Here is an 18,171-nt window from a genome sequence, read left to right as displayed (position 1 = left end):
TGGTCCGAAATTTAATGTCTCTTCCTCTACTGCACCGCAAATTACAGTGCATGATGATTATTATTATTATTGCTTCATTGAATACAAAGATAGTCTCAACTTTCAAGGATGCTCTTACAGTTGATTCCCAAGGCAAATCTTTAGAAAGGTGAAAATGAAGTTATTTTATAGATTTTCTTCCCTATACGAACCATCTCATTAAATATGCAAGGCGTAGTGGACAACAAAAAAATGATTTTACGTAAATTATATTAAATAAATAAACAAAAAACTATTGTACATGCAGTGTTTTACAGGATATTATGGGATATCACCATGAAAAGGGGCTCGCTCCCAGCAAAAAGATCTCATTTTCCACATCTTTCACCCATTGACAAACCCGGTTGCATGTTTTTATCGCCAATGCCTGGAAATTCATGCAGAAGCAAAAGCTTAGAATGCAAATTTAACAAGAATGAAATGCAAAATGCAAAAGATCACATATAGACTGCTTATTCTACTCACAATTGATTCCCTTTTATTATAAACAAACCTTCACAAGAAGTTAAAAATTCAACTCCAGCGGCAAGTGAAGGCACCAATCCCATGATTGCCCATGAGGTTGGCCAAAAAAAAGGATTAACTTACACATCGCTTTTTGCGAGGCCTGCACTTTGTTCATCAAGATATACCGGATAGGGGAGGTGGAATATTGAGCCAAACACATCAAGAACCCGATTTCTAACAATACATCAAATTCTTAACTAGGCTTCATAAAGTGAATTTATCCTAGAGGGATGCTAGCCAAACATTAACAATTTACCATGTACTGATCAAATGGCAAGCGACTTTAAGTGGATGGTCCAGAGAACACATCCTCTCTAGTGCTTAAACTAAAGTACAATAGTCTCAAATACTATAAAAAGCAATGCATGCAAAACCAAGGTCAAGTATAAAAGCAAGATAACTAGGATGAAGAAAAATTAAATGTTAATTTGAACATCTTAACCTATATTTCCTCGTTACAAAATTTTCATTTGACAACTTATTATTCACAAGATTCATATTTGTACCCACTTCAAAACTTAAAATAACTTAAAATTCACCAAGAGAAGAGAAAAAAAAATTACCACATGTTTTAATGAAAAGTAGAACACTTTTTCAATTGCAATGCTTTCTTGTTTTTATGCCACATTTTATCCAAAACTTAAACTTGTGCAATGTTTTCAGATTCAATTAGGAAAAGGAAACAGGAAGAGAAAAAAAATTACTTGTTTATATGAAAGTTATATTCTCTAGAACTCTACAGTTTTCTCCTTAATAATGATTCAAAAAATGCTTCAAAATTTTTTTTTTTCCCTAGATTGGTTTTTTTTTTTTTTGGTAATATTCCTTTTCCTTAAGAGTTTCCAAGTAAGCATCATACATAGCCTCGAGCTCTTTGCATGGATAATTTCATTTGGGATGTGGGAAAAGTGATTCTTAATAATGTTGTATGCCGTATGAGATATGTAACTAAGAAATTTCTAGCAAGAAGTTACCTTGTCTGCAAGTGGATCAAATGCCGCATAAAGTTCAAAATCCTGGGTGACCCAACAGAGAAGAACTGCAAAATAAAAGTCTCTCAATCAAAGTATATAAACATCAAGCATGAAGACCTAATTTAATGCAATTGAAGCAAACAATGAATTAACATATGCTTCAAATAGTTCAAAAGATGTTCAACTAGAAGCCACTCCGGATCACAAGATGTAATAGGACACAACATTGTGAAACAAACATAATAAAGAATATGATCAACAATTGTGACCATATAAAGCAGGAAACAAGCACCAAGACACCCATGGATGATGCATGTGGGGGACTAAAGCAGCATCATGACTTGACATCTTCTAAGGATGGAAAGAGCAAGCTAGAGGGTCAAGAGTAACCTTGCTCTGGAGCGACAAAATAAGCCTGAATACTTGCTACATGCATTCATGACTCTTTGGATAAAATGGCTCCTTTCAAATTTATGCTCTCATCAAGGAGTAACAATTTCCGTTAAAACATACATTTATATTTTTGGTGCATTTTCCCTTCTAAAGTGTAACCAGGTCCAAGTAAAGTGAAACAAACAGGACTTTTTACTTTTGAAGGAAATTCAGCCACCTAGGAGGATGGGTCAAAAATGAAAAATATAGGAGAATTACCAAAATAGATTATAGAAGAATTTTTCTTTTTGTTTTTTAAGAAAAAAGTGTGGTAAATAGATCCTCCAATGATCATCCCAGCAGGAATTTGAGAAGCAGCCAGGGGTTCTGCTAGAAGCAGAATCATGATTTGAAAGTTAAAAGTACTAATATAGTATATAGTTAAACAAGTTATTTTTCAAATGCTCAAATTCTAATTTTGTACCTTTTGGCAATTTTGAAATTACAGTTTTCCAATGCTGACTCTTTCATAATCTACAGAAACTAGAAATCAAGCCTTGAATAACCATACAGAGAAGGTGGAGCAATGGGGAAAGTTACTAAAATGGCTACAATTAAAAAATTCTTCAAGGTAAGTTTCCCTATTAAATCCCAAAGATACTAACTGCTAAACATGCTCTATGAGGATTCTCATCAGAATCACTTAAAAAAAAAAAAGGGGAAAAAAAAAAAAGAAAAAAGAAAAAAGAAAAAAGAAAAAAGAAAAAAGGAAATCAATAACTATTGGAAAAATGCCTCCATGAATAAACATAATAACTTTTCAGATGTAAGCATTCTTACTTTCAAAAACAATTCTTGTTCCATATATATATATATATATATATATCACCAATTCTCACATAGGCACTCACACATGTAGCAGCATTAACCAAAGAATTACCATAGTTTTCATCTCTTCTAAACTGAGTTTTGTGGGGTCCAATTCCTCTGTCATGCATGGAAGCGTAAAGTTTCTGGTATGCCCTATACAACCTGCAATATAAAAATATCGGTTAGCATGCTGATATTAATAATTGATAAATTTGAAGTATAACAAGTTACAAATAAGTTAGCAGTCTTGCCTCTTCTGCTGCTTGGGACTACTAATTGGTGCTGAGAACTCAGAAGATACATACTGATCTAGAAATATACTACGATATATAAAATGCCAAAGTCCAGCAGGACCACCTACACCAACAGGTAATTCCCTGAAAGTCTCAGGAGAATCTGTTGGAAGTCTGTGTTGGCCCAAATGCGGAAAAGTACCAGAACGAGGTAACAGATCAATAGGTAAATCCTCAACACGCATCCCGCCATCTACCAAGGATCTCTGAATTTCACTAAGAACATTTGACTTCAAAAGCACCATTTCGATTCGAATCCTGTAAATTTACAATAAAAACATAAGGTATGAAACATTGTGATATATTTACAATATAGTAAGCTAATTTATTTGATTTGTGGAGCATGTAGATATCTACATTCAGACATATAGCGATTCCATACATCACACCGGGCCAAAAATAAATAGTAATTTAATTAAGTTGTGAAATTATGCAACCTAACTTCACTAACATTAATTATCAAATACACATCCATAATTTACCTGCAATCCTTCAGATGATAGAAGGCATCTGAACTGGTCGTAAGCAACATCAAGTACGTATCAACCTTAAAAAGAAAATAAAAAGTCTAAGTCTTCCTCTTATTAAGCAGGATCTTAAGAGTTAATTTGCACAAGTGAAAAAATCATAAACAGAAGTTTCACTCACATCAAAATAGTGCACGTAAGCGTACAAAAATGCCATGGGATTATATCTTGGCAGGCAAATAGGAGAAAAGGATTCTGATGTTCTGCAGAAAGTAAAAAAAGAACAATCATAAGACTAAAATCTCACAGAAATTTTGATGGGTCATAATAAACTACTAATCAAAACTACACAAGCACAACAAAAGGACATGTATAGATTCTGCAACATCTAGGAAATGAAAATATTCCTAAATATATATATATATATATATATAACAATTTAATGGTTATGGTATCATCCAAAAGGAAAGGAATAAAGATTTTTGTCATAAAGAGGAGGTAAAGCATAAAGATTATGATTGATAAGAATTCTTCTAGATTATAAATGCTTATCAAATTGAGATAAAATCTCACATGAAGAAACCTGTAAATGCTTCATAAAACGCTAATTTCTCTTGTCTTCTTTCTCTTCTTTAAACAAACTTTTAACAGAAATCATTAGAATTTAGAAATAAATAGTCATGAAGATGTTAAGGGTGGTAATATAAAAGAACATCAACCATGACTTTCAAGGAGATATCTACCTCAAGTAACTTAGACAAAGATAGTGTGGAGTGTCGCTAACTCCATTCACCCAATTTAAAGAATAAAACTATGGGGACAAATGAATTAATACCATTTATGCAAGAAAATAGAGGAGTGAAACTGCTCTAAACAATGGAAGGCAACAAAAAAGTAACTGTAAAAGTAAATCTATTCTACAGAAACGAACCAAAAAATAAATAATTCTATATCCTTTTAAAATATTTTACACAATAAAAGTTTCATGCCGGTTAGACAGCCTAAATTTAGAAGATTGTACAAAACTTATCACGTTGAATTCACTTGCCTAAATGATTCTGAAGACATAACAAAGTTAGCAAGCAGCAGCATGTCATCAGGATGAAGAGAAGCTTTTTGAGCACCAACAAGACTGACAACCTGCAATCAAGCTTCAACTTGTTAGAATGGTTTAGCTAGCATAAATAATTTGAAAACTTTTAAAGAAAATAGTTATACTTGAACAAAATGTCATACAAAACTAGTAAGCATTACAAAAAGAAGGGTGCAGAACCTTGTGTTTGCACATCAATATTGCAAACAACACGCCTGAATCAGCAACATCTTGCAATACGGCACCTGCTGCTTGCCTTATTGCATATGCAAGGGGTAAACATGTGTATGCATGGAGGAAGGTAGCTGGATTCCTGAAACCAAAGAGATAAGAAACATTACCACAAGCGCCATCCGGCTTAGAATTTTGGATTCTATTAGGCATGCTAAAAGGGAGCAGAGCAACAAACCAACTGAAAGAATGGATGAGAGAAGAGAATACAACATCTGTTCCTCCAAGTAAAGGTGTCATATCAAACTTTGGATTCTTCTCAAAACATCTATTCACTGACTTTGTTAGAATGAGTATCATCTGCATATGTAACATAATTAAGCAAATGAGATTATTTTCACAAAATAATTTTCTCTGAAACAAAACTTTACTAGTAGCAATTATTATTTTTAAGGGGGGGGAAAAAAATTTACAACTTGAACAAATAGCCAAAGGCACAGATTGATAAAAAATGTTCAGGCAATAGAGAATCCAGTACTACCTGACCATAAATTAATTCTAATTGCCCCCTCAGTGATTCAAATGGCTCTTCTGTGCAGCTGATGCATACTAAATAGATTGGTCCCTTCACAAGAAAAACCACCTGAAGATGCACAAATTTTCATGATGACCAATTTAACTGACAGAACTAAAAAAATGCTCACAAGTTAACAAATTTTAAATGCACCACTAACATTATAAATTTAGACCAGAAAATAACAGATTTGGTCATCTGAAGTAAATGTAGTTTAATTTTAAAGAGTTCATAATACTAATAACCTTGCAGAAGGATATAAGATTGTCCAACTCAACAAGAGAAAAGAAAACACGAAACTGTGCATGCAGCCATAGTTGCAGGTTTTACTATGTTTTTCTTGAACAGCAAACATAAGAATTCAACAATACCAACTACTACAATTTGGTATACAAAAATAGGGACTTCTCATTATTTTGCGTGCCTGGAAGGTGTAATCAAATTAAGAATACTTTCATTGATGTCATAAAAACAGGATTATCTGCAACCATGTAGATATACTGTCCTAAAATTCAAGGGTTGTTTGCAGGAAATAAATTGGGGATCATAAAATTTCAAACCTATAAGCATATGTAAAATACCTGATGCTTTCCAGCCCTCACTAATTTGACACGATCCCCACTGTATAACAACAATGAAGAAAATCAATGCAAGTCCTTAATAGATGTGAAATAAAAATTATACAATCCAGTTACTAGGCATCTCATTAAGATATAACCAACTCAGCAAAGTCCATGCACGCACCCATTCTCCACGAAGGAAATAATGGCTTGCAATGTTGCTGAAAATCCTGCTAGCTTGTGTTCATCGCCATATCTGAAGAGAATAAAAGTCATAAAAGGGTAAATTAAATACCAAAACAGAGTATATCTATCTGCAATCTATTCTACATGGAGATGTATAGAGATTGTGCCCTTTTGAAGGAGATATCTAAGGTATTGAAGACAAACCTGGAATATATAGGTTTGCCAGAGTGACTAAGAATGAAAAAGTGTTTTTTCCTTTTCCTCCATGATATTGAAGCATCATCCTGCACTTTGATTATTATTAAATGACACATAACATTGGTGGTATCCTCACTAAGATTATCTTACTAGGCAGCATAGCAGTGAAAATAAAATGATAAATCCAGCCATATTATGTACATACACAAATACTATTAATATGTCTGTTTATGCAAGTTACTGGTTGCACATTTATTAATTAAGTTTCTAACCATTGATACAAACAAATAACTAATTAAATAACTACAACATATAATCCACAATGTGTGTGTTAGAACACTTACCCCTACCCTCATTTTCCACTTTCTTTATTTTTCCATAGGTGTCTTATTACAAGTCTTTGAACCTATGTACAACAATCATGAAAGAATAGTTCTTTTTTGCAACGAAAAAAAATCACAATCCTTCAATTTGGATGGACATAAATACAAATCAACATGTTCAACAAAAAAATATTCAAGGTTTCCTTTTGAATGCCAAAGTATGAATGTTTTTTGGTCATGATTTTGGCCTTCCAAATCAAGGGTCTTCGTTTAACTTTGGTGAAATCCATATTCAACCAGTGCCTTATATATGGATTCTAACTACTTATTTAAATCTGATCATTAAATATTCACAGTATTTGCCATTCAAATCCATTCCCAAAAGCATTCGTAAAAGTTTACTCCTTTCATATCTCTCTTGATCATTGTCCTCTTCCTTAACCACAAACTATTTTCCTAGTGAATCCTCACTACGAAAAGTTGTTCTCCGAGCCTAATATTAAAATATATATCACTTTTAAATTCTTCAAGAAAAACCCTCTATGGAACACCTATAATAAATAATCTGCTTTGTACTCGACGTAGAATTATACTATGAACGTAACAATGCACTATAGGACAAATGTCGAATAAAAAGATAAATGATTTATAAAGTCATTGCAATACTTAACGAACATAGAATTTCTCAATATGGGGATCAATGATAAAAGTAAAAAGAGCAATTAGCTAGATGAAATTTACAAAAACAATTTTGCAAGGTAGGCATTTCCCAGTGCGAAATACCTCATCTACATGTCGCTTTCCAGGAACCCACGAAGCCTGTGAATCTAAAACCGCATCAACAGAATCGTTTCTAGCTTCCTGTATTTCATCTTCAACAACCTCATCAATCCCCGAAGCACCGCCACTACTCGCACTGCTGCCTCTTTCTCCAGCGTACCCACTACTGCTAGGGCTCGACGGACCGTCCACCTCCACCTCCGAATTGGTCCTCATCCAAACAACACTACGTCGTCCCGAACCACCCTTGTTCAACTCCTCCTCCACTTCAGTTAAACCACCAGCTGCATCGGAACTTCTCCTAACCTCTTCTTCAGCCACTTCCGCAGGCACTTGCTCTACGCTGTTCTCGATCTCCCGCTGATCGCTCCCGGCGCTCCCTTCGCTAGCCGACGCGTAATCAACGCCATTTCGGTTTTCCTGATTCGACGGTGTCCGTTGGTCGCCATGGTCGGTCAATGAGGTGGATGCCAATTGGTCCTCGATGGAGTGGTTGGGATTGGGGTCAGGATTTCCGTTGGCGGGGTCGTCAGTGGAGGTTGAAGAGGTGGTGGAATCAGAGGACATTGGAGATCAGGGTTGAGGAATTTGGTGGATAAGTTTCATGCGAGAATTAGGGTTTTCAATTTAGGGTTGGTTGGTGAGGAAGTTTGGAAGCCGTCTGGGTTTTTGGGAATGTGCTCTCTTCTGTGAGAGAGAGAGAGACAGAGAGAGAGAGAGAGATCCTTGTCTGCCAGTCGTTGGCACGGCGCTGAAAGCCTTCTGAGCCTCTGACCAGTAGTTGCGTGGATCCGAATTGCGGGTCTCGGCCGGGGGTTGTGGTACTATCCGGGTCAGTGACCGACACGGATATTGAATCTAGACTGGACCGGAAGACGTTCTAGGCCCAACTTATGTCTTGTATCTTGGAAGGATGGATTTAGGGTCCAAGTGGCAAAGAAAAACGTAAGAGATATATTCTAAAGGTTTAAGCTACAAAATTTAATACACATACAAAGAAAAACGTAAGAGATATTCTAAAGTCACGAGTTCCTATTGTTCTTCATCTTCGAACTTTCCCTCATCATGCTCAATTTTGATTTTAGCCTCATCACAATCGGTTCCAACTCTTCATTGTCTTTTAACACCATAATTTTTTTATTTGGATATTGATTGGTAATATGTCATCGGCCCTGATACTTAAAACACACAATATCACGAGTTTTAGTTGGTTTAGAATCAGTTTTACTTTCGAATTTTGGTGTTTGTGTAGGTTCAACCATTGTGTCCCTCCTTGGTCGATTGAAGCTCCCTTCCTCTAGCTTCAGTTTTGTCCTTGGTTTGAATACCTGATTGCTTCTCGAATTTGATGAATTTGTACTCCAGCTGTTTGAAACACCTCCAAGCCATTCTTTATTGCCCATCCACTTAAATTGATTCTCAATTTTGATGGTAACATGTAGCATCTTTTCCAATTTCACATATTATTATAATTCCACTTGGTTGGCAATCTCTCGGTTTAATCCTCTAAGAAACCTAGCCATTGTTACCTTACAGTCTTCATTTATGCTCAACCTCATTATGAGCATCTCCGTCTCCTTGTAGTAGTCCTCCATCGACCTATTTCCTTGTGATAAAGATTATAATCTTTGATGCAACATTCTATGATAATAGCTTAGTACGAATCTCTTCCTCATGACTCCTTTCATTTGTCTTCAAGTGGTTATTAATTCATCACCAATTCTTCTTCGGCTACCTTGTTCATTATTCCACCATTGCAATGCATAATGTTCAAATTCTAAAGTGGCCAACTTAACCTTTTTAGCTTCCAAATAGTTATGACAATTAAAAATCATTTCAATCCGTTCTTCCCATTCTAAGTAAGCCTTTTGGATCATTTTTTTTCTTCCTAAGAATGGTGGTATATTGACCTTAATATTTCTGATATCATCATCTTCTTCTTAAACTTGTCTACCATAGCTTTGCCTTTCTTGGAATGCAAACATATCTTCATGTTCCTCTTCAAAATTGTCTCCAACGTCAACTTTTTCAAATTCCTCCCTAAAACGTCCGCAGCCTTCTCTATCTTGAGCACATCCTTGTTGTGGTTCCATAAGATTTGATCTTCTTTGTGAGTTCTCAAACCTGTCCAACCTTTGATCAAATCGAGCATTCATCATTTGTAATTGCTCCAATACCGCTTGCATGTTTGTAGGTGCCAATGTACTTCTTGACGCCCTAGATTCTCCCTTGAATCCCACGGAATCCTCTCTAAGTTCTCTTATTGAGTCATCTCCTCTTCTTAACTTGAATATGTCATGTTAGTAGAATAATGCAAGAAAATCTCACCAAATTCACTCCCTCATGTGTTTCACTCATGTAAGGTTTCATTCCCTCATGTTTCACACTAGTTTCGGTTTTTCAATCCTATTATAAGCTCATACTCTTTCGTCTTTTTCCACTTAAAGATTATCTCAAAGTTTTAATAATACTTAAAACCAGCAATTAGATCACAAGTATGTCTTATTTAAACCTATCAGTAAAATAGAAACAAGTAGCAAGCAATTTTCCGAGTGAATAATAAAACCTAGTCTCGGTTTTACTATCCAAAAATAAGGGATTTTAACTACGCAATTTTTTTTGGGGATCCAATAAAGGAATAAATTAAAATATTTAGAGGTAAAAATTTCAAGGATAAAATTTAGAGAAGGATGCAAACAATCAATAAAATCACAATTCGAATAAAATATGAGATTGTTGGTGGTTTTAGTTCTCGTAATTCAAGTCTTTGCATCAAATCCTTAAATCAATTTTAATCCAATCAATTAACACACAATATTCTAATTTCTAGCAACCAATATTGAATAGCATCAACTCCAAATATCACAATTGAATTTTCCAAATCCAAACAAACTCAAATTTCGACCTTTTTTTTTTTTTTCAATTTTTTTAACTTCGGCTTTTTTTTTTTTTTGGATCACACACTGAATGATATCAACATAATCTCTAGCAGGAAGATCACCAAAAAAAAAAATCGAATCCTAACGCCAAACAACTCCCAAATAGATTCTAACTTCCAAGCAACACAAATTGCAAATTTAAGATTTATTCAATATGCTTTCAATTATACATATATTTTTTAATGTGTAGAACGTGTATGGATAGAAGCAACCTTAACCTAATGTCAAAATTGCATAATAACACAAAAAATTAAACAATGTAAATAAGATAGATCAAATCTGAACAAAACCAGGCTCCGATACTAAATGATACGAACCTATGTTGACTTGCTTCTAAATCCATATTAAATTAGCCCGGATTGAAATTAAGTTTAGATTCTAATGGCCACCTTGACCCCTAATCAACTTGTGATTAGAAACCTTGGTATATCAAAGACACCACAATAGGTTATAGAATGTTTTATTGATAAGTTAAGTTAGAGCACTAGTTCTCTAATGGAGTTCTATTTGTTTTAAGAAAACAAAGAGAAATCTTTCTTACAAATAATTTTCTGTATGAATAATGATCTGAATATTATTGAGAAATAAACCCTTAAATAGGTTTAAGTGACAAAAATAAAATTCTAAAGTAATTATGTCAAATTAGGCCAACATATATCATAATAGGTAATGGCTGAATTTTCCAAGTCCTTTCTTAAACTAATTTGGATTAATTAATTTCTTAATTTTGAAATAGGAATTAATTAATTTACAATAAAAATATTGAAATATCAACCTTCCTAAATAAATTTGTCCAGCAAATAATTAAATAAAAACTAAAAATAAAATATTATTTCCTAAAACAAAAGTCAAATTTCAGATTTGGAAAGTAGTTGACTAGTTTTCTAAATAAGCTATTTTTGTCCAGTCACCATCTAGTTTAGGTTCCAAATCAGATCCAATATGCCATATAGGATGCCTAGTCGGATTAAAACTGGTCCCCATACATTGCCATTGATTGGAATGATCAAAACTTGCTTGGATTTCAAGATAACTCCTTCCCAGTGCCTAACATGCTCAATTAGGCCAATGTGGAAGTTTGGACGCAAATGATGAACTTGGATGCCCTTGCTTCTATCTTATCTTGATTTCATGGTCCTTTTGTGAGCTTAATCATGTTCTCATAAGATAACAAACCTGAACCTTGCTGCCTGGAGTCCTCAAACACACTAAAACAACTTTCCAGGTCCATTTCTACCTTTACAACTTGGATGCTTAACACGGGCTTAGAATCTTCTATTATCATTACACCTTCTTGAGATTTAATAACTCTTTGTATGAACCTCTTAGTTTGAGCTCTAGTAATTGGCCAGGTCTTCAGTTGTATAGGATCAGCACCGCAGCATGTTGTTGTTGGTACGGATTCGGGTTATTTTCATCAAATTTCCATTGAACACTCTCTCCATGAAGTGGACCAACCTCTATCATGCTATCTAACCACCTTGTTACAAGCTCAAGATCCTTGAAATTGGACTGTATCATTGGTCTGCTAACTACCTCATACTTCCCTTTTTCCATGGACCTTAAACTTGATTTGAGGCCGTGGAGAATATACGAGCACTGGGCTACTTTAATAGAGTGTGACAGCCTCAAATCGTGGCTCCTAGTACTGCATATAAGCGCTCATAATCCCCATGAATTATGTAAACTAATTATCCAAATCAAATAGCCTAGACAGCTCCAAATGAAGTGCAACATATTTTTCGCTGTGACACCTAGCTAGAGGTGGTATAACTTGTTGATAGGGACAGAACAAGGATTGTCAGGGGGGGGGGGGGGGCGCAAAATTAACATAACTTCTAATACAAAATAATAATAAGAATAATAATAAAAAAATTAATTTAGTAATAAAAACAAATATATATATATATATATATTAAGTCACTCTATTGAAATCTTTCCATTTTATAATGCATACCAATACTAAGAAAAAAAAACTTATTCACAAATCAAAATAAAGCTACATTCTTTCAAATCAAAAAAATCATCTATGATTGTATCAGTGCTAAACTTTTCTATAATTTCCCTTTCAATATACAAAATCAACGAGTCACTAAGAATGTTAGCCTCCATTTTGTTACGAAGTCTAGTTTTGACAATACTCATGGCTGAGAATGATTGTTCTGTGGTTGAAGTAGAAACTAGAAGAGTAAGCATAAGTTCAAGTACTTTACAAATAAGTGGGAATATTATCTACTTTCTAGTCCTTACCATCCACTATAATAGCTTAGATACAGTTAATAAATTTTTGAATTTTGGATTTTAAGCTACATTACACTTGTAATGTTGCAATTACATTTTTAAATGTATCTTTTCATGGTTAGCAAAATATTCTAAATAAAAATTGTCCACTAACTCACAAATGTCGTCAATTTTGAAAGATTTAGTAGACTTATAAGGATCTAAAGCAGAACTAAGACTAAGTAACTTTACAGTATGCTCATTAAATAGACTATTTAATTCTTGTAACTGAGAATCTATTGCAACAATATAAATATCAACTCGATAATATTGCTCAATTGTAAATCCATCTTCTTGATTACGGGCTTAACTTCTCTTAGCAATATAACAATCATTCATCTTTGGAACATTGATATTCCATGCTTTACGAAATGAATTGACTTCCACAACTAAATCATTCCATCCATCATTTCTCAAATTTTGGATAAGTGTTTGATTTAGTTGATGAAACTAAGTTCATGGCATTTATAATATTGTGAGACTAATACTACAGAGCTTGACAAAGTAAATTAGCAATCCCCATAATTTCTTTTATGAGATGCAATATAAAGATAAATTTTTATGAAGTAAATGCCTCATAAGTTGAGTCTACTTCTCCTTGTAATATTAATTAAAACTAAACATATCGAACTAAACATTTTTATCAAGCTAATAAGAGATTTAAAATGAGAACTCAAAGAGTATTTCCAGCCCATTGTAAGATACCAATCTGATTTAGTCCTTTTCCAGTTTGAATCTCATCAATTGCAATCATTTGCTTAACTTCAACAACTTAAGCAAGTTTAAGTTCATAATTATGCTTGTATGAAGCTCCAACAATTAAAACTAAACATGTCAAACTAAACAATTTTATCAAGCTAGTAAGAGATTTAAAATGAGAACTCAAGGAGTATCTCCAGCCCATTGCAAGGTACCAATATGATTTAGTCCTTTTCCAGTTTGAGTCTCATCAATTGCAATCATATGCTTAACTTCAGCAGCTTAAGCAAGTTTAAGTTCATAATTATGCCTGTATGAAGCTCCAACAATATCCATTCCACTCACCTTGCATATTACTCGCTCCTTCGTATCCTTGGCCATGAATATTTTGAATATCCAGATTATGATGAGACAATGCAGAATCTATTCCTTCCTTTAATGTTAATGTTGCATTATTAGATACATGAACAAGACTAAAAAAAGGTTCTCAAATAAAACTATCTTTATCAACAAATCTCAAAACTATGGCTATTTTCACCCTTTTTGAGTCATCTTGAGATTCATCAACTATTATGCAAAATTTTGCATCTCTAATTTCTACACAAATGGCCTTCTCACTTTAACTGATAGAACATGTAAAATTTCTTTCTGGATCTTTGCTGATGTATAAGTTGAATTTTTTGGAGCTTTATCTAATATAACTTCTGCAATTTTTTCATTATATGAAGCCAGTAAATCTAACATTTAAAGAAAAATTCATAATTTTGGCTCTCATCATTACCTCTAAAAGCACAACCTTGAAATGCAACCAATCAAACTATTTCAATCATTACTTAAAGTCGTAGTCGATTGTTTGCAATTTTCTGAGAAGTATAATTATGTTCTATATGTTGTGGTTGATTCGTCAAGTCTTCACATAATTTCTCCGCAATTTTTATGAGGTGAATTTGGATCTTTTCATACATGAATTGAGAAAAAATAATTTTTTCCATCTCTAACTTTCTTCCAATCTCAAAATCCATCAATAGTAAAAGCATTTTATGCATATTATCCAAATATCTTATTAAAAAGAAAGCATGGTAGATAAAAAGCAGCATCTTTACTTTGAGAATTTTCTAACCACGAAGGAAATAACTTGAACCATGAATATTTAAAGCTTTGAAAATGATTTTCTGATCCAAATTGGGGATATTTTGAAAGCTTAAGCTAGTATGGACCCACCTTAATATATGCTTGTCGAATTTCATGCTATCAATTTACAAGATAATTCTATATTTGTTGACATAATCCTATATTCCACTCTAAAATACTAGTATCAATATCGTTGACTTCAATCCTTAGAGACTTTTTTCATTGTATCTCAGACTCTACATTATCATTGGAAATTGGTAGTGATGTCTTAACTTCTGAATTAGTACAAATTTTTTGTTTGAAAAACCAATCAATAGTAGTCAACTTGCCCATATATATATATATATAAATTTACAAAAACACACACACACACACACACACACACACACACACACACACACATATATATATATATATATATATGTATATATTAATAAATGCTACACATCTATAATAATTGTAACAAAAAATATATATCATAAAAAATTACAATAACAACAAATATTAATTTGTTTATTTTTTATATATTCGAATTTTTTACTGCTATAATAGTAAGGCTTTTTATTTATTATTTTTTATTTTAAGTGAAGAAGCTACTCGTTTGGATTAAAAGCTACAGGTGAAGAAATTACATATTAGCATTGGTAAATTAAGTAGTTTTATTTTCCAACACCCCTTTAATACCTTCTATCCATCTCCATATGCTTATATGATACTTAGAGGAAAAAAAAAAAAAAAGGAAAAGAAAATTCATGCATAAACATCTAAATACATATGATTAGATTTATAAATCATTAATTGAAAAAAAAAAATTTACCTTGTTTCCTTGAGAACCAATTCTAATATGTTTTTGTCTTATTATTGCATCTTGTAGAGTAGTATAATATTTGTTTATTATGATGGAAGGAATAAGGCTTAATTTTCTGTTTTAGTATATAAGTTTAGTTTAGATTGATTAGGATTATGTCAAAAAGATAACATCTAGTATTTATAGATTTATAAACTAATTAGGTAAATATTGAAATTGATTAAGGTTGAATAAATATATTGAAATAAGTTTAAAAATTATGGGACGGGGCATACATAAAATTATGTTCAATTTTATATTATATAAAAAATTATTAAAAAAATCCAAAAAAGTTGGGGGTAGAGGGTGGCCCCGGGGGGAGGGGGGTTGTGCTTGGTCACTTTAGGTGTCAGGACCCGTCCAGAATTCCTTCCCCGGAACCCTAGACAGCCCTGATCCCAGGGAAACCCTACCGGACCCTCCAAAGGAAAATCCGACAGAGCCTCCCCTAAGGGATTTACTTACCACAATTTACCTGTACTGAAAACACAATTCTAAAAACATCCCCTTATTCCTCCCACAAACTACAAACTGATTCCACAAATTCCAGCACTTCTCAAAGCAACAACAGTCCAGTGCATAAATAAAACAGAAGTATTCCAATAGTATACAGAGCTTTAAGAAGTGCTAAACAACAGAAATACAACAAGGCTGAAAAGAAATAATACACTGAAATGAAAGAGTACAAAGAAACTTCTCGAAACACAACAGCAGCGGAAAACTTGGTTCGCTCCGGAAGAACGTCTACCACCACTTGCACCTAAGGGAACGGAATTTAAGAGTGTGAGATGCTAATCATCTCCGTGAGTAACCCGAACTACTGAACACCTTTTAATAATAATAATAAAATAATAACAATTAAGGAGTGGAACAAATACCAACAATTAATAATAAATAATAATAACCTTTGGAAAATAATGATTTCCCTCAAAACTCTCACCAATCGCTCCGTTTGAAATGTTCCCTTTTTAAAACCTTTTCGCAAAACCCAATGTGCATACCTCCCAAAAACCAAGGGATTAAATAATTTAACAACAACAATTAAATAAATACATACCCCAAATATAGAATAAAAATATAATAAATTATAATAAATAAATTTTGAACACCTTTGGGGTTTAAACCATTATTTGCAATTACACCGACAATTACACCTGACGCACCACACCATATACCGGTGATGCCCTCCGATACCCAGCGTCCCGAGCACCGACTGGCGGGAGGTTAAAGAGAGAAACCTGCAGTGGTCACTTCGGCGTCCCGACAGTACCGACTGCTAAAAACCATCACCCGGCCAAGGAGGGGGGCGGCTGTGCGCAACAATAACCTTGCCTGCCCACGGTCCAATGGCAACTCACGGGTGAAGTAATAACCGCACGCTAAACCATATAATAACCGCGTGCTAAACCACGTGTCCATACACCATACACCAGAACACCAATACTGTATGAGTGCGCTAAAAATAAACATAAACAACCAACCGTACCGTTTTTCCAAAAACCACCGTGGGAAGTATACCAAAATTTCACAAAACACCATCCCACATATTTTATCCAATCACCCGGTACGAAACAGCGATAACAACAAACCACAATTTTTCTCGAAATACAAAATGCAACCATAAAAATACCGCGGGCATAATTTATAAAATTTAACCAAATATTTTCATAAAATATTTAACCTAATTATGCCCGAGAAATCACATTTGAAACCACGTGAAATTAATACCGAAACATACCTTGCTCATGCATAACAAATAATTTAAACTAAACCGCATTAAAATCATAATTAAACCACACCACATGAGCATAATTTAAATACTAAATTAAATACCAATTAAATTTAATTAATTGCCCAAAATAATTTTTGAAGGTGGGTCACTCACCTGGAGAGCGCAAATCAACTAAGATCCTCCTCGGGATCAACTCCACTACTCGCGCGTGCACCTAAACAACCACAGTGCACAAACCAAAAATATTAATATTTTATTCGGGTAATTCCCAAATAGATACCCGGGGAGCGAACACCAAGCGACATCTAAGGGTTACGAGTTATATACCGAATCGAAGCTCGCGTGATGAGGATCACGGATTCGGTCTTACTTTCCGGTGATCGAACCCGACGGGGTTGGAATCTCGCCGGAAAGCTTTTCGAGTTTCGACTCCGCAATTCTCCCAAACCGTCGCGAATTGGCGGAAACGGAAATCGGATTTGGGTTCAGGAGGTCGAACATTGCGGACTGGAGCTGGCCGGAATTTTCGGGTACTCGCCGGAACAGTAATTTCCGGCGGGCCGCCACGTCACCGGCAACCGTCACCGGAACAGTATTTTCCGACGGTGGCCGTTTGCTGTGAAATTTTGCAGATTTGTAGATCGTGAGGAGAGCAATCCAACGGGACTGACGGTGAGCAAAACGGAGGTCGGACGGCGGAGAAATCACCGTTTGAAGATTTTCGACCCCTCGCCGGAAAACGCTCCGATCCCGGCGCGTCGGTGGTCCGATGGCCGTGATTTTTGGTGGGTAGGCCGGACTTGAGGAGAGGATCAAGGCTGTCAGGCGCGTGTGGCCGGAAAATGGCCGGAACAGTGCCGATTCGCGGTGGCCGGCGGTGGAGGGGAAAAATCGCCGCCAAACTTCGGACGTCCGATCCGGGCGCGTCCGGCGGCCGTTCACCGTGAAACTTGGAGGTTTTGCCGGAAATGAGGTGGGCAAGCTTTCTGTCCGGCGCGTGTACAGTAACTCGGCCGGAACAGTGGAAAACTCCGGTGGCCGGCGGTGGCTCTCTCTCTCTCTTTCTCTCTCCTCTCTCTCTTTCTCTCTCTTCTCTCTCTTTCTCTCTCTTCCCCGAGAGTTTTTCAAAATTAAAA

The 18,171-nt window shown here is 34.8% G+C and overlaps 1 protein-coding gene across 1 annotated transcript; it reads right to left on the bottom strand.

Annotated features, from left to right (window-relative positions):
* Positions 1-8,233, bottom strand: LOC107411372 (vacuolar fusion protein MON1 homolog). The gene is made up of 14 exons (XM_016018948.4): positions 7,411-8,233; positions 6,311-6,390; positions 6,105-6,176; positions 5,942-5,981; positions 5,328-5,429; positions 5,025-5,146; positions 4,796-4,928; positions 4,571-4,662; positions 3,704-3,785; positions 3,538-3,602; positions 3,014-3,313; positions 2,833-2,924; positions 1,521-1,585; positions 1-406 (listed from the first exon to the last, which is right to left on the bottom strand). The coding sequence occupies exons 1-14, from the start codon at positions 7,972-7,974 to the stop codon at positions 311-313; spliced, it is 1,905 nt and encodes a 634-aa protein (XP_015874434.2). The 5' UTR covers positions 7,975-8,233; the 3' UTR covers positions 1-310.
* Between the last annotated feature and the right edge of the window lie 9,938 nt (positions 8,234-18,171).

Source organism: Ziziphus jujuba, chromosome 10 (assembly GCF_031755915.1).
Source record: "Ziziphus jujuba cultivar Dongzao chromosome 10, ASM3175591v1".
NCBI lineage: Eukaryota > Viridiplantae > Streptophyta > Magnoliopsida > Rosales > Rhamnaceae > Ziziphus > Ziziphus jujuba.
The sequence above is the reverse complement of the archived record's forward strand: the minus strand, read 5'-3'. Positions and strand labels throughout refer to the sequence as shown.